The 26,161-nt window shown below is 41.6% G+C and overlaps 1 protein-coding gene across 3 annotated transcripts; it reads left to right on the top strand.

Moving 5' to 3' along the window:
• The first annotated feature begins 269 nt into the window (after positions 1–269).
• ranbp2 (RAN binding protein 2) lies at positions 270–24,204 on the top strand. 3 transcript variants are annotated; one of them, XM_051403127.1, is made up of 30 exons: positions 270–515; positions 2,285–2,352; positions 2,460–2,571; positions 4,210–4,362; positions 4,555–4,785; positions 4,940–5,082; positions 5,707–5,902; positions 6,275–6,415; positions 6,648–6,807; positions 7,268–7,449; positions 7,787–7,986; positions 8,494–8,617; positions 9,348–9,509; positions 9,805–9,942; positions 10,377–10,508; positions 10,620–10,850; positions 10,939–11,022; positions 11,332–11,473; positions 11,600–11,694; positions 11,785–16,204; positions 16,664–16,741; positions 18,105–18,281; positions 18,963–19,049; positions 19,258–19,439; positions 19,920–20,388; positions 20,530–20,619; positions 20,723–20,877; positions 20,968–21,241; positions 22,625–22,980; positions 23,065–24,204. In XM_051403127.1, the coding sequence occupies exons 1-30, from the start codon at positions 444–446 to the stop codon at positions 23,368–23,370; spliced, it is 9,360 nt and encodes a 3,119-aa protein (XP_051259087.1). In that variant the 5' UTR covers positions 270–443; the 3' UTR covers positions 23,371–24,204. The 3 variants fall into 3 exon arrangements, with proteins under 3 accessions (XP_051259087.1, XP_051259086.1, XP_051259088.1); XM_051403126.1 differs by having other exon boundaries at positions 20,527–20,619; XM_051403128.1 differs by lacking the exon at positions 16,664–16,741 and having other exon boundaries at positions 271–515; positions 20,527–20,619.
• Positions 24,205–26,161: the final 1,957 nt, after the last annotated feature.

Raw genomic sequence — 26,161 nt, 5'->3', positions numbered from 1 at the left:
TTTATTGTGGTTTAAATAATAATAAATAAAATTAAATTTGTGTTTTATATAGTATTTTTATTAGAAGTATTACAGACTATTTGAATTACCCCATTACACCTTTACAAACAGAGTCTGTGGTCCAGACGGTTCACCTGCAGCCACCCCACCAATCCTTCAAAATAAAGTGCGTCACTGTGCGTCAAACCCAATGCTCGGCTCTGATTGGTCAACGAGCCTGATTCAAGAACGAACACGACCCACGTGACCACACTGCCATTTGACGGCGACGAGACTGCGCAGTAGCGCCATCATGGGGAGTTAACGCCGTGGACTGACAGTCGAGGCGATAATAATTCATGTCAAGTTTTTTTAAATATAAATATATATATATATACTTTTGTGAATCGGCCGGTACTTCTACGCGGAGCCGTTGCTAGGAGCGCCGGTATCTCGTGGGAGCTATGCGGCGGAGTAAGGCCGAAGTGGACCGTTACGTCTCCACAGTAACGAGCTCCTCTCCCTCACTCAAAGAGGTAAGTTGAGCTAACGTTAGCATCCCGCTGCCATGGCGTCAGCAGCTGTGTGTGTGTGTCCGTGTGTGTGTGTGTGTCCGGTGCGAGGAGACAGCCTCAACCCCGGGGCAACAAACAAAATACCCCCCCCAACGTTTAATCACTTACCTCGCGTTGTGTGGTCCGTGGTAACCTCACCCTCAGCGGCTAACAGCGCTAGCAGCTAACCGGCATAATGCCCCCCCCCCCTCCTCTTAATGCCCAGAAAACGCGGGGCTGTTGGCTGTTAGCTGCCCTCTGCTACCTACAGCTAGTTGTTGTGTACATGTGGAAACAACGTGGCTTCATCCTCTACCACCGGACTGAGGAATATGTGATTTAGGTTAATGGTTGTTTATCTGGGGACTGGATTAATCTGTGAACTGAAGGTAAAGTTAAAGTTGCCCCAGGCAGAAGAGCAGGAAGGGGGCAACAGTGGGGTTAATCTCCATATGTGTGTGGGTTATTTTATGTTTATGATAATGGAGGTGAAATAAACTACAAACAAATGTAAAGAATGATTCTATAAAGTGTCAAACCTGTGGTCCTTTTCTATTATTTATTCATATTTAATATTATATTCAAAACTGTACTATGAACCTAAATTGTGAGTAATTACAAGAAGTTAATCTTGTGCAGATTATTTCCTGTTTATGGAACTTTTTATGCAGTTTCCCCTTGTGTATTATAATTTCTGACAATCATATAAAGTTAATATGCTTCTTTTTAAACAGATTCAGTGTTTTCTTGACCATTTTTCTGTTAGACAATATGCTTTACATTAATATTTCTTCACATAAGTGAACAAAATGCTAAGATATAGACCTACTGTGTGTGTATTTTTAAAGTTTTATTGCACACCTTAAAATCAAGAAGGCCTCGCAACCCCCCCCATGAAGAGTTGGTGCCCCCCAGGTTGGGAACCACTGGTCGAGATGACTACAAGATAGTACCAGAACAATCAATACCTACTGAATAATATCAATAAAGTAAATCACTCCAATTCAAACATTAAAAAAATATAATAAAAATACATTAAACTTCTGATAAACTTGTTCTTGTTATTGTAATGTGCAAAGCTTAAAACGTATTTAAATTCCTGGCGTCGCAGTATCTAAAGGAACGAGTAACCACGTACTGTAGGTATTAAACCTGCACAACAAACCAGCTCCAGTCTGGTGGGAAATGAAGGCCGGCAGTAAATCAGAAGTGGAGATAATCCTGTAACCAAGTGTAAAGTGTGTCTGAGATAATACCTCTCTCTCATATATAGATATCACTGTGTACATTCCTGAGTTATCAATTACCAGTAATGGGATCAGCCTGTTGAAACTGTGAAAGGTTCCCATATCAAATCGAACATTTTCAACTTTCCTCTCAGTGAAAATGTAAACTTTTTTCTAACTATAAATGCTTCATCGCGTCGTTCAGCATGTTTGAGTGAGCTGGTGGGTTCTTCTGCTTCCAGTTCAACTAAATCTGTGTTCGTGCTAACAATGTTATTAAACGTACCATATTATTCTGGTTGTTGGTTTGAGTTGCTTCTTTAAAACCTCAGACAGAGTTTCAAATATTTTAGTCCAAGAACTCCCAAAACGTGTGTGCTAGTGAAACCTTTTGTAAATTAACTTGTAACTCTTACTGAAGTTATTTTCGTGCCTGCTGGCTAACATAACAAGCCAGATAAATATGATTTATAATTGCTCAAGGCATTGTTGGTTCACTTCATCTTCATTGTTTTCTTTCCACAGAAGCCAGTCAAAGGGTTTTTATTTGCTAAATTGTACTTCGAAGCGAAGGAATATGAACTTGCAAAAAGGTAAGCAGACATTCTTCACCGTGGTTGAACAAAATGTGTTATTGCTTCTCGAGAAGTCTCCATTATATTGACGGCAATCTTGGTGTGTGTTTTTGTGCTCTTTCTAGGCATGTATCAGAGTATCTGAAAGTCCAGGAGAGAGATCCCAAAGCACACAAATTCCTTGGACAGCTCTACGAGAGAGAGGGAGACATCAACAAGGCAGTAGGATGTTACAAGGTAGGAAGAACTGTTCTGTTTCATAACATTGAATTTAAAAATGAATTAAATGAAAGTTAACTACAGACAAGGAGTCCCGCTGCCTGGATAGAAGTCTCACCTGTAGCTTGCATTACAGCTCATTTGGCTGCTGACTCAACTAACATCCTAATTCCTAAACTTTTTAAGTGTCTGTTTTTCACCCAGTTGGGACTTTACGTCAACATGAATTGGTCGTTGTCCATCAGATCAGAAACGTTTCACTTCTGTTATCGAAAGTGCACAGAGTTCATTTATAGTTAAAATACCAGCTGTCTGTTTGGAATCCACCTTAAATATTGGTGAACCAACCAAACAGGTATTTTTGGGCTGGTATATTAATACCTTTGTTGGGAGGAGAAATCACTCGCATTGTTCTGCATGTAGTTGAATTTACTTCACAGCAAATGCAAATTTAATTTCTACAAATCGTGATTTCTGTTTGTATCTGCTACGGCTGCTGTTGGTAAGAATCTGACTATAGGATATGTGTCATGATGATACACGATTTAATATATTGTGATACTGTAAGCGACACGATTTATAGTGCAGTTTTTTAAGAATCTAATTTTAGGGAAACTCGTATTACAAAGAACCACAATATGCATAAAATCTGAGTAAAACAAGGTTTACTTTTGTTTGCATTTGTATTTATGTCACAAACATCCAACATTAAAGTCATATTATACCCAGTTCACGTTAACAACATCTAGTGGATCGATACAATATCACAAAACAAAATATTGTGATTCAATCTTTTTTAGGACCAATAGTGTCTGCTGACCATTTTCCATAACATACCGTGATGTTTTAGATGTTTTTCGTACTGTCTTTGGTTTCAATTATGTGACATGTGAAAGTTACAAAATGCCTTTTGTGTGTTTTCTAACATGGTGATAGTTGAGTCTGCTTCCTAAAGCACTGATAAACCTTATTGACAGAATATAAAATCCAAAACGATTAAATACAATTATAAAAACAAAAACAAAACATTATAAAAAGAACTGTTAAATTTGTTGTCACTTGTATTTAGAAGCAGTTTTAAAGCAACAAAGTTAAACACCGGCAGACGGTCCCATTCACTCCTGTATTACTTTATTATATAATATAACTGACTTAATAAAAGTCTGTATGCTTTTAAACATGGTCAGAAGTCACACATACTGTAACAAAACTATCAGCATGCTCCTTAACTGATGTTCATAGGCTGTGTTTCCCTCATAAAGCTTAAATAAAAGTAGCTTCTGCATTAAATAAAACCATAATCACACTTTTATTTCATTGTGAGAAGGAGAATGTGTCAAGCAGAGGATGATAAAGTAACACTGAAAACAAGTCAGTTTTATTTCCCCCTCAGAGGCCTCTACAGTCCTTTTACCTTTTAGACTCTTACTGTTTATTCCAAAACCTCATTAGACTTCCCTCTTCAACATGTGACTTCACAGAAGTATAAATAAAGTAACCGTATTACTGGTCTTTCTTTCCCCGACTCCTTTCATGTTTTGGTGATGTTGTTTTTGGAACAGTCGTGCCCTTTGGATAGATCACATGTCTGCACTTCTTTGTGTGTGTGTGTGTGCGCGCGCGCGTGTGTGTGTGTGTTTGTGTGTGTGTGTGTAGCGGTCAGTGGACTTGAACCCGGCCCAGAGGGACCTGGTGTTGAAGGTGGCTGAGTTGCTGGTCAGTAAGGAGGAATGTGACAGCAGAGCAGAGTTCTGGGTGGAGAAAGCTAACAAGCTGCTGCCAGGAAACCCTGCAGTCTTCAACCTGAAGGTGAGGCTGAATCTCCAGTTAGACTTCCATTATGCACTGTTGAACTTGTGTTTAACCGACAGCTGCCTACATCCTACTGCTTGTCTCATATGTCTAACGTTTCATGAAGGAGGGAGGAAGCAGGTGCATATTAATTAAAACAGAATCATCCCACACTGACCCTCTTTGTTTTGTCTGTGCCCCTGTACTCAGGAGCGGTTGTTGAGTCGTCAGGGTCAGCAGGGTTGGAACCGGTTGTTCGACCTCCTCCAGGCCGAGCTGGCAGCGAGGCCAGCTGACGCTCATGTAAACGTGAAGCTGGTGCAGCTGTTCTGCCAGGACGGACGGCTGGAGGAAGCCGTTAAACACTGCCTGGCTGCTGAGAAAAGGGGCGTGCTGAGCCACAGTTTGGCCTGGTACACAGTGGTGTTGCACACACTGCAGGTCAGCATGGAAAGGCAGCAGTGAACATTTGACAGGGTCAAACCACTATGCATTATTAAAAGCTTCTATGCTGTCGTGTTGTAGTTCATATCTTTTAAATGTAACCTTTAACTTGAAAATAACTCTTAAAAAATGGATGACCTTTTTGTTGCAGGAGTATCTAGCTCAGCCCAGCGTCTCTAGTAATGAGAAGATGTATCGGCGTCTCCAGAGGGAGCTGCTACTGGCCCACTGCAACTTGCTGAGAATCACACTGTCTGAGAGCAGCATGCAGCCCAGCCTTGATGCCCTCAGAGGGTAGGTCATGTTGAGCTCCTAGAGTGTTTGTATACATATTTTATAGACGAGCTGTATCCATAAAAGCAAATCTAATTCTTAAAGGATCAGTATGTGTGTAGGATTTAGTGGCATCTAGTGGTGAAGATGCAGATTGCAGCCATTTGAATGTAGCTCAACCTTCCTAACATGGAGCTGGTGAAAGACTCTACCGAGAGTCAGCGTTTGGTTTTTTCCAGGCTACTGTAGAAACATGGCAGTTCAACATGGTGGACTCCCTCTGTAGATAAAAACATTCACTCTAGGGTAATAAAACAACAACAGTTCTTATTTTCAGATGATTATACACTAATAAAAACATACCTATGAATATTATATTCTGCCAATAGATCTTCCTAAATGTTACACACTGGACCTTTTTTAAAGTCTACTTTATTTTAATTTTTGGATTTTGGAGTAATATCCCTCGAGCCTTAGCTTCTTAGCATCCTGGTCACAAGTCAGTAAGTTTCTGTACTTACAAAGGACATAAAACATTCATGTCTGAGTCATTTTAAATGTGTTTCCAACCTTCCAGGCAACTATTTATCTTCACAACAGAGCTGTATATTAACATGTGTTTTGTTTTTGTTTTTTTATGTGTAGATTTGACAAAGCTATGCAGACACTGAGCAGCGTTGCTTGCCGCCACTCAGACGATCTTTGTGAGGTGTTTGTGGAGATGAGAGGTCACCTCTACATGCATGCTGCCACACTGCTGTTGAAGCTGGCTCAGGATCGCCAACACACGTGGAGGGCCGTCATTGACCTGGCCGCACTGTGCTACCTGCTGGCGTACCAGGTAGTCTCACACACACACACACCACACACACCTGTCATCTCTTAGATGGTTAAAGTTGTAAAATGTTACATATCTGATTATTTTATAGGTTCTTTTCTTTTATATTCAAGCTGTTTCATGTCTTGAAAAAAGTCAAAAATCAGGTGTTTTATTCACCAAAACTAGTCTTTTTGCTTGACTTCTCTTCACTCTTTGCTACAAACGTACTCAGGATCTGCAATGTAGCGTTAAGATGAATAATAAACACTGAACTTTTCACTTTTTAAAGGTCTTACAAGACAAGTAATGCAGTATTTACTCTTTACAGGCTTTGTTTGAGAGCCACAGGCAGGAAGTTTTGAATCTAGTTTGTTTTGTTTGTTCTTCCATCAGGTCCCCAGACCAAAGGCTAAAGTGACCAAAAGAGACCAGTCAGCCCCACAGCTTCTGGAGCTGCTGGCCAACGACCGACAGAGTCAGGCCGGCCACATGTTGCTAAATCTGAGCACGGATTCAACCACCTTGATCAGAGAGGTCTGTCTGTGTTCTGATTCAAAAGGGAAATGTAATAAATTGATTGGATGAATTTAATTTTGCCTGTGTAAAGATAGAATTTGTGGAACTGAGATTTTACAACCACAATCGATGCACTAGTGCTCTGTTTTTACACATTAACATGACAAATTTCTGCATCATATCCATCACACAGTGTCGGACACAGACAAACTGAAACTGGTTATAATCATTTCATGTTTTCTGTGTGTAGGTGGTGGAGGCGTTTGGGAACCGTAGCGGTCAGGATTCTCTGTTTGAACTCCTGTTTGGACCACAAGCCTCCACTGGATCTTCCTTTATTGCCAACGATGACATTCGTTCCATTACGACCACGGCTCCAGAGCTCTCTCAGCTGGCCAAATGGGATGCTGGTACGAGTGAATCTCTTCAGTTTAGATTTATTTAGGTTTAATTTGTATTTTTATCAGTTAAGTTTGTGTGTAAACTGTTCTTGCCCCTCTAGTAGATGTATGTATGTATGTATGTATGTATGTATGTATGTATGTATGTATGTATGTATCCTTAAATTAATTCTAATTTATAAACATAGAAGTTAAAACGGGGGCCTTGAAGAACACTTTCTTTATATTAAATGAGGCTGTGAGTCACAATGCAAGTGTTTTAGATCGACACTTCAGAACCAGTTTAGTGTAATTTAGTTAAAGCCCATATATGTTAAGGCTTTTTTAAAGGGATTGTAGTCCACAGAATCTAATCTGAAAGTACAGGAGGGCTAATAATATTTGTAAATAACAACAACTGCATAAGTGCAACCATTGTGACATTTTAAGGTCTCCTTACATCGTAATAACTCTGTTGCCTCCTCTGTAGGCTCCATCCTGCGGCACGGTGGTGACCTGCAACATCTAAGCTGGCTGGGACTACAGTGGACCCTTCTGGCCCAAAGACCGGCCCTGCGGGACTGGCTGCAGCAGCTATTTCCCAGGCTTACTCTGGAAACCTCCAAACTGGACACCAACGCACCAGAGTCCATCTGCCTGCTGGACCTGGAGGTAGGTGGAATCATGTGGGCTGGTTTGGTGGGTCCTCATAACACAAGATGAAGCAGCTTTTCAGTTTTTTGCCTAATTTCAAATGGTCAGCACATGTGAAACAGATGAAAGGGACATTTAATGATCCATTTGAAGGTGTGAAATATGTATTTATGACAGGAAAATGCATCATGTATACATAATAAATAAATGGTTAAACACGCCCCTGAAGCTGTGTTCGATAGTCCAATGCTACATTTGTGAATGACTTAACAAATGGCACTTTTGCTGCTTAGTTCTCGTATCGTCTTCAAAAATGTAAAACTTTCTCTCTCTTGTCTGGTTTTACTCCATCCAGGTGTTTTTATGTGGGGTGGTGTTCTGTAGCCACTGTCAGCTCCAGGAGACGGCGAAGATCAGCAGTGGAGCGAACCAGCAGCAACAACAGCAGCTCTATGAGCCTCGCTGCCTCCCTCTTCCCCTCCTCCGTCTCCTGACCACTGACAGGCAGAGAGAGTGGTGGGATGCCATCTACAGCCTCATTCACAAACAAGCAGCGTGAGTTAATTTAAAACAAAACTTAAAAAAAACAAATTTAGTCAAATATAAGCTGCTAAAATGATTCTGCCAGTTAGTTTTGTCCACATCTGACTGGGTTGGTTACCTTTTTGTTTAATTTTATATTTATGAAACACCTTCTAGCTATTAATATCTAGATATTTCAAAATAAAAGCTGTTTCTAACTAATTAACAGATATTCACCTATTGAGACAGCACACAATGGCATTAGAGTGCATTATGAATATATATAGACTGGCTCACAGTCTAGAGAGGGGAACATTTGATTTCATAATTAAGCATTAAATATTAACTCTCATTGATGCTATTGTAGCAGTTTTTGATGGATAGACTTAATTTTGTCTCAACATTTTCCCAAAAAATGACTCAATATCAATATACTAGTAATGTGTGGGCACAAACATGACATTTTTAAAAGAGGAGCTGGGTGCCAGTGACGGACCTAAACATAGTACTTGCTAATTTTAGTGTAAATATTTTCTGTAGTCCTGGCATGTCAGCCAAACTGCGGATGATTGTGCAGCATGGACTGAATACTCTGAGGGCTGGAGAGAAAAATGGACTCCAACCAGCGCTGGCCATCCACTGGGCTCAGTGTCTCAGCCAGACGGTACACACACACACACACACACACACACACACACACACACACACACACACACACACACACACACACACACACACACTCACACACACACTGTTTCCACAAGCTCAGTGAGTTTTAAGCGTTATAGACCTCAGTGGTTGCTTAACTAGCAGATGAAGTTTGAGAGATTTTTTAACTCTGATACAGTTATTTGACTGTATTTTTACTCAAATTCACTCATTAAACTAACTTAAGTTATAAAGTTACAAGTTCTTGCTTTGATACATTATTATGCAGTATCAGGATGAAAGCATTGCTGTCATAAAGGACAACAAGGTGTAGAGATGGACAGGTGTATGTGAGGCATAAACATCAATATAGATATATCTTTTAACTCTACTAAGATGGTCAACTAGAAATGGGACCAGATCATTTGTGAGTGGCAGCCGTGCGCATACAGACAAGCAACGCGGCCAGAAAATTAGCACTTGCATAACTCAGCACCTTGCCAGATCCTGCACAGACCCACCTGCTCCTTTCTGTCTGTTAAATGTGATAAAGATGTCCAAACAGCCACATGTACTTTTCCTCTGACTGGGTCTGTTTGTTTTATGGTAGAATTTGTAACAACTGAAGGAAACTTCTCTCAAAAGTGCAGTTTTGTTTTGACCTTGTTAATGTTGACCTGCTTTAAGCTAATGTGGTTAGTTTCTCTTTGATGTTCAGCTGTCTTTGTATGTTTTAATAACCCCAGGGAGATGGAGTGAACTCGTACTACGACCAGAAGGAGTACATCAGCCGCAGTGTCCACTACTGGAAATTTGTACTTCCACTGTTGGAAAAGATCAAAAACAGACGCAGTATACCAGAACCACTTGAACCCCTCTTCATGCACTTTCACTCCAAAGATATTCAGGTTAATACTATTGTCATGGTGCTTTTATTATTTTATTATAGGAAATTTTGATGATAAACATCTTTGAACTTACCTTGTATAAGCTATTTTTTTTTTTTTGTTCTTGTGAAATTATTATTTTCTAATTCATTTTTTTTAAGAACCTAAATGTTGTTGCATGGGTCACAGGTTTACAGGTTTTTGACATTTTTCAATGCGTTTAAATTCATTTCAATTACCTATGATACTAGTAAATGTTTTGAATGAAAAGCTGTACGACTTTGTTGTATTTAAACATGTCCGTATTCCTTCCCAGATCTCTTCTGTTAGGGGTTATGAGGAGGAAGCCAAGATAGCATATGCGGCTCTTCTTGACATCGAAGGCAAGACGGAGGAAGCCATCGCTACCCTGGAAACCATCAATAACATGTCATCCATCTGGCATCTGGCACAGGTAAGTCAAATACTTCTACACAACATAACTGGAACTTTTTCCCCATCTGAGTTAAACCATAGCTGTCTATTAATAGCTAGTGGTCCAGTTCCTTTTAAAAAGCACGAGTTGTGGATTTCCAATAATTATCAATGAGTATCTGTGGGAGTTGTACCAGTAATGCAAGACAACCAAAAAAAAGGTGCAAATTTAAAGGTATTCATTGTCTGTACCACAGAAGGCAATCGTATGGTGGTGTTAGTTTTTTCACTGCATCTTCAGAAGTTTCGCTGCCTTGGTACACACATCCTCTGAGCTGCTATCAGGAACAACTCCCTAAAAAAAGAAGTGAATGTTGATCAACAACATTCACCCCGATCAGTCTGACAATATGTGAGATCCAATTGGTGCATATGGATTGTTTTTTTAAACAATGTGCTGCGTTTCTCTGGCAGATCTACCAGCGTTTATCGGAGGAGGCCAGCAACGGGGTGGAGGAGACCCAAGACAGATGCATCACTTTTCTGAGAAAGTTCAGGACGTACTTGTCAAAGATCTATAACGCTAATGCCGATGACATTGAGAAGGTAAGTTCCCTTTCTTGTAGCTCCAAACAAACTGAACTTTCAGGTTTATCAAAAGCAAAACTAGTGACACATTCTGCAGCTGCGTAACCATTTATTACATTTGTGTCCCAGCTGCCTGTTTCCATGGAGGAAGTTGTGGACCTTCTGAATGATGTGAACCAGCAGCTGGGGGAGAGTGGGGAGGCCATGGATGAGGAGGAAGAGAAGGAGGATGAGGTTCGAAGAGGGCCGGCCCACTCCAGCCCTGCTCATCTCACAGAAACCTCTGCTACCATATCCCACATAAAGTTTTCTACTCCCTCTCCAAACAAAAGCATCGTCTCTCCTTCCAAAAGACACTTGGTGAGTTCAGTTTATTGGTCTGCAGTCAGAAGACCGTCTGAGATTTCTTTGTCATATTTATATATTCCTTTCCTCTTCTTCTGTTCAGATTTCTCCCAAGACACCACCTCACTGGGTGGAGGACCAGAAAAGTCTCCTCCAAATGCTGTGTCAGCAAGTTGAAGCCCTCAAGGTCAGGATTAAACATCTTTAATTTAATCAATTAATTCAACTCCACATAATTTCACACTGGAATAAATTAGTCAGTAAAGAGCAGTGTTGGATTTATCATAACAAAAGGAAAATGTTGAGGAAGTCTCAAATAAAGTGTTTTAAGAAAACAAATAAAGGCCTGTTTCTAATAATAGTTGAGGTAAATAAACATCCTGGCAACTATTCAACAGTTTGCAGTAGTAACATAAGAGAAACTCTATATAATATTTTACACATTCTGTTAAGATGTCAAATGGAGTCTCTTCTCATTAAGCTCCTTGTTTTGCAGAATGAGGTCCATGATCTGAGACACAACTCTTCAGGGAACCCTGGCTCCCCTCATCACAAAATGTATGGTGAGAGCTACGGGGCTGAGGGCCTACAGGAGCCTTTCACCCCGGTCCCGTCCTACCACGGCGCCCCCCTAACAGGTCAGCATACTACATACAACCAAAGCACATCTCAATTCATAGTTCCACATTTGTGTCTACAACTATTGGTCAGAAACAGTTTATAAGAGTAACAAAATCTTTATATATTTCTATCTTGTTTTGAAGTTGCCACTACAGGCCCCTCTGTGTACTACAATCAGTCTCCAGCTTATAACTCTCAGTATCTCCTGCGTACAGCAGCAAATGTAACCCCGACCAAGGTAATTATCAGTGTTTAACACTAATTCACAGAAATAAACTTTTTAAGACTATATTAAATGACATATGATTTGTTTTCTCTCTTCACAAAGGGCCCTTTGTATGGTATGAACCGTATGCCACCTCAGCAGCATATGTATGCCTACCAGCAGCCCACTCATACGCCTCCATTGCAAACACCGTCAGCCTGCATTTATCCTCCTCAAGAACAGGTGCCCTTTGGTGCCCCTCTTCGATTTGAATCACCAGCCACGAGCCTTCTTTCCCCATATAGTGAGGAATACTATGGCCAAAGTGTAACCCCACAAGCCCCTAACCCTCCCCTGCCTGAACCTGGATACTTTACCAAGCCATCTGTAGTCCCTGTTCAGCCACCAAAGAGCATTGAGGGGAAGCCGATGGACTTTGGGAAGCTCTCCTTCAGCCAGCAGGCACCCGCTGAAGTCCCCAAAGTGCCTAGTTTTGGAGCAGCTGCAGTTGCTCAGTCAACGCCCTCAGCTGCTTTTAAATTCACCTCCAACTTTAAATCCAACGATGGAGATTTCACTTTCTCAGCTTCCCAGGCCAAGCACAGTGAAAGTCTTCTCGGTCTTCTCACGTCAGACATTCCCACTAAAACAGATACCACTCCAGAGAAGCATGCAGGACAGGAGCAGCTCCCCAGCCAAACGGATATCTTCACCTTTGGCAATAAAAATGTTACTGGCTTTTTTGGAAAGGTGGAGCAGCCATTTAAATTTGGGGATGCCACCACGATGGTTCCTAAACCTGCATTAGAAGAGGAAAGAGCAGCAGAGAGTGACAATGACAGCACTCATGTTGAGGAAGATGAGGATGGTCCTCACTTTGAACCCATTGTACCACTTCCTGATAAAGTAGATGTGAAAACAGGAGAAGAGGAGGAGGAGGAAATGTTTTGCAACAGGGCGAAGCTGTATCGATTTGACGCAGAGACAAAAGAGTGGAAGGAGCGGGGCATTGGTAATGTTAAAATCCTAATGCACAGCACTAAAGGGAAGGTCCGCCTCTTAATGAGAAGGGAACAGGTCCTTAAGATCTGTGCAAATCACTACATCAATGCCGATATGCTACTGAAACCGAATGCTGGCTCTGACAAATCCTGGGTCTGGAATGCCATTGATTATGCGGATGAAGAGCCCAAGCCCGAGCAGCTGGCAATCCGCTTCAAAACAGTAGACGAGGCTTCACTTTTCAAAGCAAAGTTTGAGGAAGCCCAGAAAATTGTGCTCAAATCACCAGAAAAGCGCGATCAACAGGAGAAGAAAGAGGAAACTCCAAATGTTTCTGAATCACTGGCAGCCCAGTTTGCTCTTAAAGCAGGGGAATGGGAGTGCGATGTATGCTGTGTAAGAAATAAACCCACGAATACGCGATGTGCCGCTTGTCAAACTGCCAATCCCAATTCTTCATCCAAGCCGGACATTCCGGCTGCTGGTGAAACCAAAGCCAGTCCCTTTACTTTCAAATTTGGGACTGATTCATCAAAACCCAGTAGTTCTGGCTCTCCATTTACTGGATTTGGTGCTTTTGGAGCTTCTATACCTTCTTCTTTTACATTCGGCACCTCAAAACCTGCTGACACAGTACCTAGTGCGTTTGCCTCTGGCTTTGGGGCTGGGTTCGGCAAGAAACCAGGACAGTGGGACTGTGACATGTGTTCTAAAAGAAATGAGGCCTCTGAAGACAGTTGTGTTTCTTGTAAAGCTCTTAAACCATCACTTAAAACAGCTACAACAGCACAAGCGGCACCAGCTGCAGAGGCACCTGCAGTGCAGCCTTCTATATCTGCTGTTGTCTCTGGGCTTGCCCAGTTTAGTAAGAAGCCCGGGCAGTGGGACTGTGATATGTGCGAAGTAAGAAATGAAGCCTCTTCTAATAAATGTGTCTCCTGTGGAACCCCCAACCCTGCTGCTAAGTCAACAGCAGGGGCTCCGATAGCGTCAAATCTGCCAGCAGTTCCAGGATTTGTGGCTGAATTAGTAAAAAAGGATGGGATGTGGGACTGCAATGCCTGTCTAGTTAGAAATGATGCATCAGCTACTGAATGTGTTTCCTGCCACACCCCAAATGACACTCCCTCTTTAGAAGCTAAGTTTGCCAAGAAGGATGGACAATGGGATTGTGACACTTGTCTGGTGAGAAACGATGCCTCTGTCAGTAAGTGTTTGGCCTGTGAGACACCAAATCCAAATGCTAAAAGCACAACCAGCACTGCTCCCTCTGCCTCCACATTCAGCTTTTCCTTTGGAACCAAGAGTTCATCAAGCCAGCCTGCTGGAACTGGATTTACAATGCCTTTTGAAAGTGGCAGCACTTTTCAGTTTGGACAAAGCAAAGATAAAGTCTCAGCTGCTTCTTTCAAGTTTGAAGTTCCTCAGTCTTCATCTAGTACCACAAGTTCTTCAGCGTTTTCTTTCTCAATGCCCATTCCAGCTGGTGGCTTCAAGTTTGGTGTTCAGGACCCTGCAAAAGAAACCCCCTCGACTGCTAGTCCAACACCTGCATCAGGGTCAGCCTCCAGTTTTCTTAAAAGCATAGCTGATAAACACAAGGAAAAAGAAAATGTGCCTACGCCCTTAGTGGACCACACACAAGAAGATGAAAATCCATTAGTTGCTGGTAAAACCAATACATGCAGCTTTGCAGACTTGGCACAGTCCTCTGAAGGAGATTTCCAGTTTGGCCATACCGACCCAAATTTCAAAGGTTTCTCTGGGGCTGGTGAACAGTTGTTCGCATCAATACAGGCAACCCCCACCAAGACGGATGCCTCAAATGAGCTGGAAGATGACGACATGTATAAAACTGAGGAAAATGATGATATCCAGTTTGAACCAGTGGTCCAGATGCCTGATAAGGTGGACCTGGTGACAGGGGAGGAGGATGAACTGGTTCTTTATTCTCAGCGTGTCAAACTGTTCAGATTTGACTCCAACACCAGTCAGTGGAAAGAGCGAGGTGTAGGAGTCCTTAAATTTCTGAAAAACACCTCTAATGGCCGACTAAGGGTACTGATGAGGAGAGAGCAGGTTCTGAAGGTGTGTGCCAACCACTGGATCACCACCACCATGAATCTGAAGCCCCTGGCAGGCTCAGACAAAGCATGGATTTGGTTGGCCAATGACTTCTCTGATGGAGATGCTAAACTTGAACAGTTGGCTGCAAAGTTTAAGAGCCCAGAACTTGCTGATGAGTTTAAGCAGAAATTTGAAGAGTGTCAAAGACTTCTCTTGGATATCCCGCTACAAACCCCACACAAGCTTGTTGACACAGGCAGAACAGCACACCTCATTCAGAAAGCGGAGGAAATGAAGTCTGGGTTGAAAGACCTGAAATTCTTTTTGACCGATGAGAAAACCAAGATCAAAGATGACGACAACCAGGGAGACATGACAACATCTAGCAACGTTTCAAGCCTTGTGATCAAGCCTCACGGGGAAACCACCGGCCCCACCTTGGAGTGGGATAACTACGACCTAAGAGAAGAGGCTTTAGATGATACGGTCGACTCGTCAGTCTATGCCTCTCCCATCGCCAGCAGCCCCCTGAGAAAGAACCTTTTCCGCTTTGGAGAATCTACTGGTGGGTTCAACTTCAGCTTCCAGCCTGGCATCAGCCCCTCAAAGTCTCCAGCTAAGCTTAACCAGAGCAGAGCCTCGGTGGGTACTGATGACGAGCAGGATGTAACTCAGGATGAGGAGAGGGATGGCCAGTACTTTGAGCCTGTAGTCCCTTTGCCTGACCTGGTGGAGATTTCTACAGGAGAGGAGAGTGAACTGGTGGTCTTCAGTCACAGGGCCAAGCTGTATCGATATGATAAGGAACTGGGTCAGTGGAAGGAAAGGGGTATCGGAGACCTCAAGATCTTGCAGAATTACGACTCCAAACGAGTGAGGTTGATAATGAGGAGAGACCAGGTACTCAAGATCTGTGCCAACCACTGGGTCACATCAGCCATGAAACTGGAACCTATGAAGGGCGCAGAGAAGGCCTGGGTCTGGAGTGCCGTGGACTTTGCTGAAATAGGAGAGGGTAATATTGAGCAGCTTGCTGTGAGATTCAAGCTTCAGGAAACTGCCAACACATTCAAACAGGTCTTTGAGGAGGCCAAGGTTGCCCAAGAAAAGAAAGAACTCATGACTCCAGTGACATCTAGAGTCGCCACACCTCAAGACAGCGGACCCACGGGATCTGCACAGACTACTCCAACTGTGTGCGGGAAGGCAGCCATCGCTGTTCTGGAGGAGACCACAAAGGAACGTACAGAGCTTTCTCCAGAGATGCAGACATGTGCAGCTGGGTCTCCAAGTCCAGTCAACCCCTCGAAGACTGTGGTGTCACCCCCTAAGTTTGTCTTTGGCTCTGATAGCCTGCAGAGGTTCTTTGGCTCTCCTAAATCTGAAGAATCTGCATCCAGTTTGAAAGCCAAAGATTCTGGATATCCTGCCAGTACTACATCTGCAGTACCTGCATTCAAAATCCCAGAGAAAGGTAAAGAAATATCTTTAATTTAAATGCAATATTTGTCTGATTTTTCTGTTTTTGAATGAGTATCAGGACTGTTTTTGTTAATTTGAGTTTTACTCCATTGTCTTGTTTCATCTGCATCTCATTGCTCCATCATCTTAGTTGACCTAGCCAAGGCCCTTCTCAAAACATCTCCAGGACAGAAACTGTATTAAAACTACTGATTTCCCATCACCTCCCCATATAGCCACCCTATATACTTTGTTATATTATGTTGTTCCACTATATTACCATATCCTGTGCTAGTAGAACTGTATATATAAATTATTTAGGTTTTAGTGAACACGCTGCACATGTTTTACATACACTCAAACACTCACGGTATTTCACATTTTTCTTTTGAAGACTTTTGGCCTTGTTTTCTGATTATGATACCAGCCTCACAATTAGTTTCTCTTCGCCCAACAACTCATCATCCTTTAGGGCTGGATTTTAGGCTTTTCAAAGATAACCCAATGGCTTTTTGGACCAGCACATCAACCACCCAATTTGAACCCCCAGGTACTCTAATCACTGCAGTGTGTGTTAACACTTCTCAGCTGTCACCTGGCTGGCCCTTACTACTAGAAAGAAATAACCTGGATGCACGGAGTGGAAAAAACATTGAAGCTAATGTGTTGCATGTCCAGTGTGTGGAGATGCAGTTTTTATTTGTACAAAGATTTGAATTATTACTTGAGTAGCACCGATGTCTCAAGATTCAAGTGTCTCACACAGGAGGACTGCACAGAATATGATACATTTTCTATATCTGATTCGTCTGGATTAGGGGGGTAATGAGGCGTAATTCAGTTAAACAATTAAGCAAAAGCCAAATCCTTAAAATAGGTTTAAAGTTGTTATTTTAGAAAAATAATAGATGTAGTTGGTCTGAGTTTCTCAAGTAGGTTAGGCCAAAAAAATAGATATATATGTGCTTATATCTCAGGATTTAATTCATTTCTGTGAAAAAAACTAATGAAGTTGTTATTTTTGATGTTCAGATTATTATTTTAGATATTACCTTACAGGATAAGGACATGATTAAGACCTGAACACAAGTTATAGTCACAGAGACTTCACTCCCTGCTACACAGCCTCCTCCTTATTAAGTGTGTATGATTGTTAATAATCAATAAATTACATACTAGAGAGAGTTGTATTAAAATAGTATTCAGGAAAGTATCTGCTTAAAAATTCATCCATATAGGTTTTTTTTTTTTTTTTTTTTACATAAACGTCCTTATCAGTTGTTCTATACTGTTATTGTTATGCATTGAAATATTTTATGAAATATCCATCAAATAAATAAGTTTACTTAATAATAGAAAAGGGGTTCCGTGAGGAAAAATGCTGGTAACCACTTCATTAATAAATACACAGAATCAAACTAGAGTTTTGTATAGCAACAGGAGGCACATCAGTTAATGTCTTTTGAAAGATGAGCTGAGAGGATTCCTCCGAGAGGAATGCACCGTGCAAACGTCACACATGCCATTTTTAGTGCTGGATGTGTAGCAACAGCATGAAATGCAATTCCCTGTCTAGTCTGGCATCTACCAGTGATGTGCACCTCAGCAGTGGCTAATTAGAGTTAACGCTCAGGTATTAATGCCGTTTAATGCTGCGGTAACGTGTCCAACAGTAAGTGGTGGAGTCAGCTAAACAGAGACATGCATACAGAAATACTCTGAGTACAACTTGTCTCACATTTGTACATCAAATGCATGCTGTTCATTTTTGCTGTGCATGTCTTTTTTTTGTGTGTGTGGAACTAACACCTGTGTTTTTATAAAGGGAGTAAAGAAGTTTAATTTCTGCTTTTCTTCCAAGCAGTTCCTCCCCAGCCTGACTATGTATTGTTCTTCTATCGTGTCTGACATAGGGCCACCTCAGGCAGAAGGAGGCAGTTCATGGTCGGAGGACAACTCAGAGGTGGAGGTTGTGTATGTCAGGGAACCCACGGCTGAACAGGCAGCTTTAGCCAGGAAGCTCCTGCTGCCTCTCACCTTCTTCTGCTATCAAAATGAGCCAGGCTACACCAGCGACGCTGAAACTGATGGTGAGACAAAAAGATAAGAAACAAGAGTATAAAAATGTGTTTTCTTCAAGTGAATATGGTAACTAAGATGACTCGTATGACTTGTTACATTTTAATTTTGCCTGTATGATTGCTGTTTGTAGATTCAGGATTCAAAACTTTATTAATGGCAGGCAAACTGGGAAAAATTCCCACCTAAAAACATTTTTTACTGGAGTGTAAAACTGCATCATGGAGCTTCATATTTTAGCCAGGAGCTCTTGAGTTTCTACATCATTGAGACGCCACCCCTCAGAAAAATGCTGACCTCTGTGACTGATTGCTCTTCATTTTGGTTCTAATCCGACCTGTGGCCCTTTGCTGCGTGTCATCCTCTCTCTCTCTCTCTCTCTCTCTCTCTCTCTCTCTCTCTCTCTCTCTCTCTCTCTCTCTCTCTCTCTCTCTCTCTCTCTCTCTTATATTCTGTTATAACCCTTTGCGGTTTGTGTTGCTGTTGTCTCTCACTATGACAACAACATGTGTTAATGTCTGTAAAGCTGGCCATCGTGTTGCTAAAAATCTGAAAACTAAGAACAGAAGAAGACAAAACAAACAGAAGTTGTCTTTGTCCAAAGTCTGTGGGAGTGAAGTGGGAACTGGAATCAACAGGTTTCTTGACAAGCAAAAGTAATTTAAGGGAAAAAATGTGTTTTGAATTTTCAGACGAGGACTTCGAGTCAGCAGTAAAAGCCTTGAATGGAAAACTCTACGCTGATCCTCCTGAGAAGAAGGCAGCAGCATGTGGTGATGGTATGTGTGTCCTATTTTATCTAATTACTCTCATTAACCTCAGTTTTATAATTTCTACCAAGTAACCTGTTGGTTTGATTTGCTTCACAAACATTTGTATAGGCTGTACATAAATAATGATCTCTTTCACGTGTTTTATTACGATTTAATAAAGTAATGCTCACCTCACCTGCCAGTCTAACCCTAAACTTGTGTGTACTGGATTCAGAGTCAGACTGCCAGGTGGTTTGGGAGAAGAAGCCGACACCGGAGGAGGAAGAGAAGGCCAAAAGCCTCCAGCTTCCACCCACCTTCTTCTGCGGCCTGAGCATCACAGACAGCGACCCTGACCCCGACCACGACAAGCCCGAAGACTTTGAGACGGAAGTCCGCAAGGCACAGCAAGACCTGGTAACAGACAAAACTCTTCTACAGATGATAGTTCAGTTTAAATAAGCGTGCCAGATTACCCAGAATTCATGTAGGTCGTCTTAGCGGCGTTCATATATAGTGATGAAGAGTAAGCAGTTAATAAGAGGAGAACATAAGTCCTGTTCAGATCACAAGTGGACAGTTTACACCTTTTAAAATGGGTCTTGAGTTACACTTAAATCTTACTTCTCCACTCTATATGCACATAAACACAATAGGGCTGTACTCTACTGGTAGTTTGTCAGTGTTCATTATTATTGTGATTGTGGTTGTTAAATACAAAGACTAACTGAACTACATGAGCAGGACTTTCTCTGACTGTGGACTTCTCACATTCTCTGTCATTAATGCTGTATTTGGTTTAACTTGGAGTTCGTTTAAACAATTTGCTGTTATTTTGTGAATCTAGCATCAAGAGAGCATCAGTATCATTGTACTTTAATTCCAAAATTGTTTCAGGATGCTGAGTTAAACCAAGTTGATAAGGCCCCCAGCAGCCACGCAGTAGCCCTAGAAGAAGAGCCGACGGAGAGCCCGTCATCCAGCATCGGCGTAGAAGCTGCGGCCGGCGTAGAAGCTGCAGTCAGCACGTCTACACCGGAGGAGCAGACCTCAGAGCAGCCAGCAGAGACTCAGAGTGAAGCTCCTAGCAGCAGCTCTCCCATTGACCTTTCAACTAAGAAGAGCCCAGAGCCGGAGTCCAACACTGGGCCTGCAGCTCCTCCTGCAGCTCCTCCTGCAGCTCCTCTTGCAGCTCCTCTTGCAGCTCCTCTTGCAGCTCCTCTTGCAGCTCCTCTTGCAGCTCCTCTTGCAGCTCCTCCTGCAGCTCCTCCTGCAGCTCCTCCTGCAGCTCTTCCTGCAGCTCTTCCTGCAGCTCTTCCTGCAGCTCTTCCTGCCCCTCCAGCTCCTGCTACAACCATGAGTCAAGGTAAACACCACTTCCTGGACGTGTTGTTGTGTCCAACTCTCTGTGTGCTCGAATCCTGCATACAAATGAGTAGAATAAACTAATTAAACTACATTAAATTCATTATTTAATGATTAACTTTGTCACTCCCACCTCCAGCAGAGCTCTCCAACTTTGGCTTCAACACACTGGGAGGCTTCTCTTTTGCTGACTTGGCCCAAAACACAGAAGGATTTGCGTTTGGAGCTCAAGGTTGGCGTCCACATTGAGTCTTTTTAACAACCAGCTTCATTATCACAATAAAATGTATATTTCACTACATATTTACTTTCAACTGTCTTTCTCTTTTATGAAGACTCCAACTTTGCGTGGGCAAATGCTGGAGCAACAGTGTTTGGGTCCGCGGGGACCTCGGCTCCAAAAAACAACGGCAATGAGGAGGGCAGCGATGAAGAGGATGCTTCTAATAATGTGGACATTCACTTTGAGCCAATAGTGTCACTGCCAGAGGTATCTTAAAACGCTGAACTCTTAATATTTGTGGTCTATATGGTCAGTAGTTTGGTGATTCATCTTTTGTGTAACTGTGGCGTCTCTCAGGTGGAGACAAAGTCCGGAGAGGAGGACGAGGAAATCCTGTTCAAAGAGCGTGCCAAGCTCTACCGATGGGACCGAGACCTCGGCCAGTGGAAGGAGCGTGGAATCGGTGACCTCAAGATCCTCTTCCACCCAGCCAAACATTTCTACCGAATCCTGATGAGAAGAGAGCAGGTGCTGAGGGTTTGTGCCAACCACACCATCTCTCAGGCGATGGAACTCAAACCCATGAACGCCTCAGCCAACGCGCTGATCTGGATCGCCACCGACTACTCAGGTACATTTATATGCCGTTTTTGGAAAAGTTGGAGCACTATTCCTCCTTTTTTATGTGTCTGCACTGCAGGAACGAGGAACAATTGTAGATCTTAGAGGGACTTTGAGTGACTTAAGTGTACAATGATTAGTCCAGACTAGTGCTGTCAGTTTAACGCAAACCCATTTTAACGGCGTCAATTTTTTTATCCCGAGATTAACGCTCTTTTTGGCCTAGCACACTTTGTAGTTTTTTCACATGCTGTTGCAACAACTAGTAACGTTAGAGAAACTACAACACCACACCGGATCTAGCAAGACCAGAAACAAAACAAAACACACCGCACACGCTTGTTTAAGAGTAGCAGACGTTACGTTTTGAGTGGATGGCGAGCGCGAGATGCCGAAATGGATGCCAATAATATTCTGAATGGAAAGTTTACTTTTATAAAGTTGCCAAATGGACCAAAGTGATCTGTGTGTTTTGTCGTTGTGAACTGAGCTAAAGTTATCATCGCAGCACGTCCACTCTGAAATACCACTTGATGGCCAAACACACAGCTGATGCGAATTCTCCGTTCCCTCGTCCAAGCCAGGCGACAATGGATGACTTCAGACAGAAGCACACTGAGTCCTAGTTTACCTTTCATGTGCACTTTGTAATTTTATATAGTTTTGATCCCTTAGAAAGGGCTGTTGAAGGGGCTGTTTGTGTGACAAAGTATTTTTTTCACCCTTTTATTGATGGACAGTGTTACATTGTGTGAGAGATTATTTGCTCCAAGTGAGAATATTAGTGTGAAATTGAACACTGCAGTATGTGCCAATGTTGTTTTCAATAAAAACATTTGCACAAAGCAAGCCGATCCACTTTTCCATGTTGATAAGAGCATTAAAATGAGAAAAAATAATGGGACAAAAAGAAATCAAGGGACATTTAGAATAGATAAAAATGTGTGTTAACTACGACATTAATGCGATTAATCGCGATTAAATATTTTAATCGTTTGACAGCACTAGTCCAGACTCTTTCCCCCATTGTATTTCCCCTGAAATATCTTGTTTACAAGCCATAAAACTACAATAAGATGTTAAAGTTACTCGTCTCCTTGTGAGTTCATTACTGTTTTTCTCTCAACCTCAATAATATGAAGTGCTGCCAGTTGTCACATGACTTTACGCCTCTTAGCACTCCTCTTTCTTGCCCATTTGATCGCATAGTCCAAATTCACACATCTCTTTTCCAACTCCGTTATTATCATTAAACCAACGACAAACAAACGCACAGCTCTGACCACAGCGTCCTCCATCTTGTTGGAACAGAGGCGGCAGCGCCTGTACTGTTGACATATTTAACATTTGTGTCTCCGTTCTCTTGCTGACGCTCTCTCCCTGTTTTCTCCAGACGGCGACGGCATAGTGGAGCAGCTGGCGGCCAAGTTCAAAACCCCCGAGATAGCCGAATCCTTCAAGAAGACTTTTTGCGCCTGTCAGAGCCGCATGGGCCAAACCGACGGCGACGCCTCGTTTATCTCCTCGCCGCAGATGTCCCGAGTTCAGGAGCACTCCAGAGACACTAACCCGCGGGTGTTCCTCAAAGTGGCAGCCGACGGCGAAACGCTCGGCACCATCACCGTAGAGCTTTTCTCGCACATTGTCCCCAAGACGGCGGAAAACTTCAGGGCTCTCTGCACCAATGAGAAAGGCTTCGGGTTTCGGGACTCCATCTTCCACAGAGTCATACCATCCTTCATGTGTCAGGTGAGGAGAATTACATTCCCCCTTCATGTGATCGATAAAGGAACATCTTATCTCATCTAACTACTTCCCCCGTTGGTCTTTCAGGGTGGCGACATCACCAAAGGCGACGGCACGGGAGGCAAGTCCATCTACGGCAGCAAGTTCGAGGACGAGAACTTCGACGTTCGGCACACAGGCCCGGGCATTCTGTCGATGGCGAATCGCGGGCGCGACACCAACAACTCGCAGTTCTTCATCACCCTGAAGAAAGCCGAACACCTGGACTTCAAACACGTGGCTTTCGGCTGGGTTCAGGACGGCATGGACGTGGTGCAACAGATGGAAGAGTTCGGCACAAAGACGGGGACGCCCACGAAGAAGCTGGTCGTCACAGACTGTGGACAGCTGTAGCTTCTTTATTTTAAAATGTTAAGATCAAGATTTACAGCTTGGTTTAGGTTATAAAAGTTAAAGACTTTGGATAATGATGTGTTTCCTGTGCAGTGCGTAACACTCCTGATTTAAAAACCATAGTCGCCGTGAGAATTAAACGCTGATCACAGGAACTACTGATCGAGGCCCTTCGTCGTAGAAACCTCGACTCCAGTATCCTGAAGTTGTTTTGCTATCCTATAACGTAGTCACAAAATGGGGGGGAACGAGGTTTAATACGTGGGAGAAGGCAAAACATTTTTGCTCTGTTGCACTTGCATCTTTATCATCGTCCGTCAATAAATTCTCCTCATGTGTTTATTTTGTGTGTATAATTGTACATGAACTACTTTTTTAAATGTCTATTGTTTTGGGTTTTTTTGTCTTGCATGTGCTGGTCCTCTTCACAAGCTCCACTCGGGTATTTTGTTCCCCTTTTTGTTTTTGTTTTGAAGAAGAAGTCTTAACTATAATTGAAAGGTGAGGTTGTTATTTGAATGCACTTGTTGGTTTATAACCCCTGCCTTCTCTCCAAATGCTGCCTCCGTGTACTTTGTACTGTAGGGCTCCCCCTCCCCACCACCACCCTCCCTCCAGTGATTTGTCTTTGTGTAAGTGGATTTCACAATGTGCAGATAATTGGACTTAATACACTTGAGTCGTCTCACTGTGTTGCCCTGTGGACGGAGGGGACGTTACATCTGGTTTGGATTTTACAAAAGCAATCCATTATAGTTTGAGATTATCACAAATGGTGCTTATTGTACCAAAATAATATGCTGATAAATGAGAAATAAAGTTGCTTTACAAGTAGCCGATGGTTGTTTTGAAAGGTTTTTCTTTTTAAATGTTTCATGTTTCACTTTTATAGAAACTCAGGGCTGAATTCTCACCAGACATACACGGTCAATGTCGATTGGTCTTTCCTTTACAGGTCTTGGTTACACTGTAAATATCTACTTTTAATGGTCTGGTCAGGTTGTATCTGCTGTGAGCCGCTCAACCACAACGATGTTTCTTATTAACTGGTTTCATTTGAAGGATTTCTCTCGAGCCGGAGTTAAGGTCCACTTTGGTGGATTTTATAGGCTGATTTTTAAGTCTGTTTTAACCTCGATATATTTAAAAAATAAAATAAATGAAGGGTTAGTTAGTTAACAAACGATTAAAAAGGTATTTAACATTAATTTATAGACAATGTAACTCAACAGTTGAACAATTACAGTTTTTTAAACGATTGAAATATAAGGCTTTTATTTTGGAGGGGTGGTTAAATATCAGGGGAAATGGGGGATTTGGGGTTATTTTTAAAAGTCTGTCTCTGGCCCCAAATCTATGACTTGAAATAAAATCGAGAGCTGCTCGAGGTGGAAGATTTTATAATATTAAAAAAATGTTTTTTCTTCCTGATTTTTGAGAAAATGTACCTGTAAGATAAAGTAGTTTAAACCATGTTTCATCCTTAAGTTGGAGTCTGTCAGTATCATACATGGATGAATAATGAAACATTAGTATTTGTATTTTATCATATCTAATTACCACAGTCAGAATCAGCTGTATTCATCAAGTATGTGTGTGTATAGAAGGACTTTGACTCTGTTGATCCACTGAGGTTGTTACAGTTACTCCTTCTACAATAGAAATATATGTAAACAAAGAGAAATTATAAGAAAAATAAGTATGTAAAATATATATATATATCTATATATCTATACTACAATATATAACAACGGTGTAAATAAAAATACTGAGAAACGTGATATATAAGTGTAAAATAGTATAAATAAGAATATTAGTTGGACAACAAATGTAAGTAAAAGTAAACAAAGAACTATTATGAGTGATAGTTTAATGAGTCGGTGTGAGGTTGAGAAATACTCGTGTCACCTTCCAGTCTGTAGGTCAGTCTTGATTATTCTGTGTCTACTGTTAATGTCATAATGATGATTATTGCCTCCCGCAGCAGTTCAGTGATTAGATAAGATAATACAGACTTTATTGATCCCACACTGGGGAGATTCCCTCGTTACAGCAGCTGCAGATACAACACAACAGATATGAAAATACACATTAAATAAATACAAGATATAATGAAAATGGAGTTGTGTGTACACTCTATATACAGATGTGATGAAATAGTGTTATAAAAATAAATAATTACACTGCTATAGACAGGACTATGAATATATAGTACAGGTCTAATACTAGTAATGTGCATGTAGGAAATTATATAAATATGTGTGTGTATGACAGTATGTAAAAACTACTGCCCTATTTCCTAGGTGAATTCAATATGCTTTAAAAAAAAAACTATTATATCCAAGTATATAGTATATCCAATTCTTCGGGAACAACTATATTTATATTTTATCTTTTATTTTTAATTCTATTCTTAAGGTTAGGGTTTTTAATTTTAGTATTATTTTGTATGCTACCGGATACTTGAATTTATAAATAAAGTATTGATCTACTACTTAATCATGTATAACTTTTAAAGAGGTACTCCACCTAAAACCGTGTTTTTGTAAGCTGTAAATTAAATTATATAACTATAATGTGATTAAACTCACCAATGCTGGTGTTAAAACTGACATTATTACCAAATGTAAGTAAATAACAGTCCTTCCAGAAAGATGCGGAGTTGTTTTGTGATTGTTGCGGACAAAAATCTTTGATTATGCGGCACGTTTTTGGAATATGCGTGATATTTATGCAATTTAATGCGTTGAAATTGCGGGAACTTGCACAAACTGCGGTTCTCACTTGGCTA

The sequence above is a fragment of the Dicentrarchus labrax genome, unplaced genomic scaffold, assembly GCF_905237075.1.
Source record: "Dicentrarchus labrax unplaced genomic scaffold, dlabrax2021, whole genome shotgun sequence".
NCBI lineage: Eukaryota > Metazoa > Chordata > Actinopteri > Moronidae > Dicentrarchus > Dicentrarchus labrax.
This window is presented reverse-complemented; position numbering and strand designations above follow the sequence as displayed.

Bases quoted from the DNA above. Each gene is read 5' to 3' on its own strand.
- ranbp2 (XM_051403126.1), top strand. From the start codon at position 444: ATGCGGCGGAGTAAGGCCGAAGTGGACCGTTACGTCTCCACAGTAACG. The intron at 7,987-8,493 runs GTGAGTTAATTT...TATTTTCTGTAG, and splicing joins CTCATTCACAAACAAGCAGC to TCCTGGCATGTCAGCCAAAC. The intron at 16,205-16,663 runs GTAAAGAAATAT...ATCATCCTTTAG, and splicing joins ATTCAAAATCCCAGAGAAAG to GGCTGGATTTTAGGCTTTTC.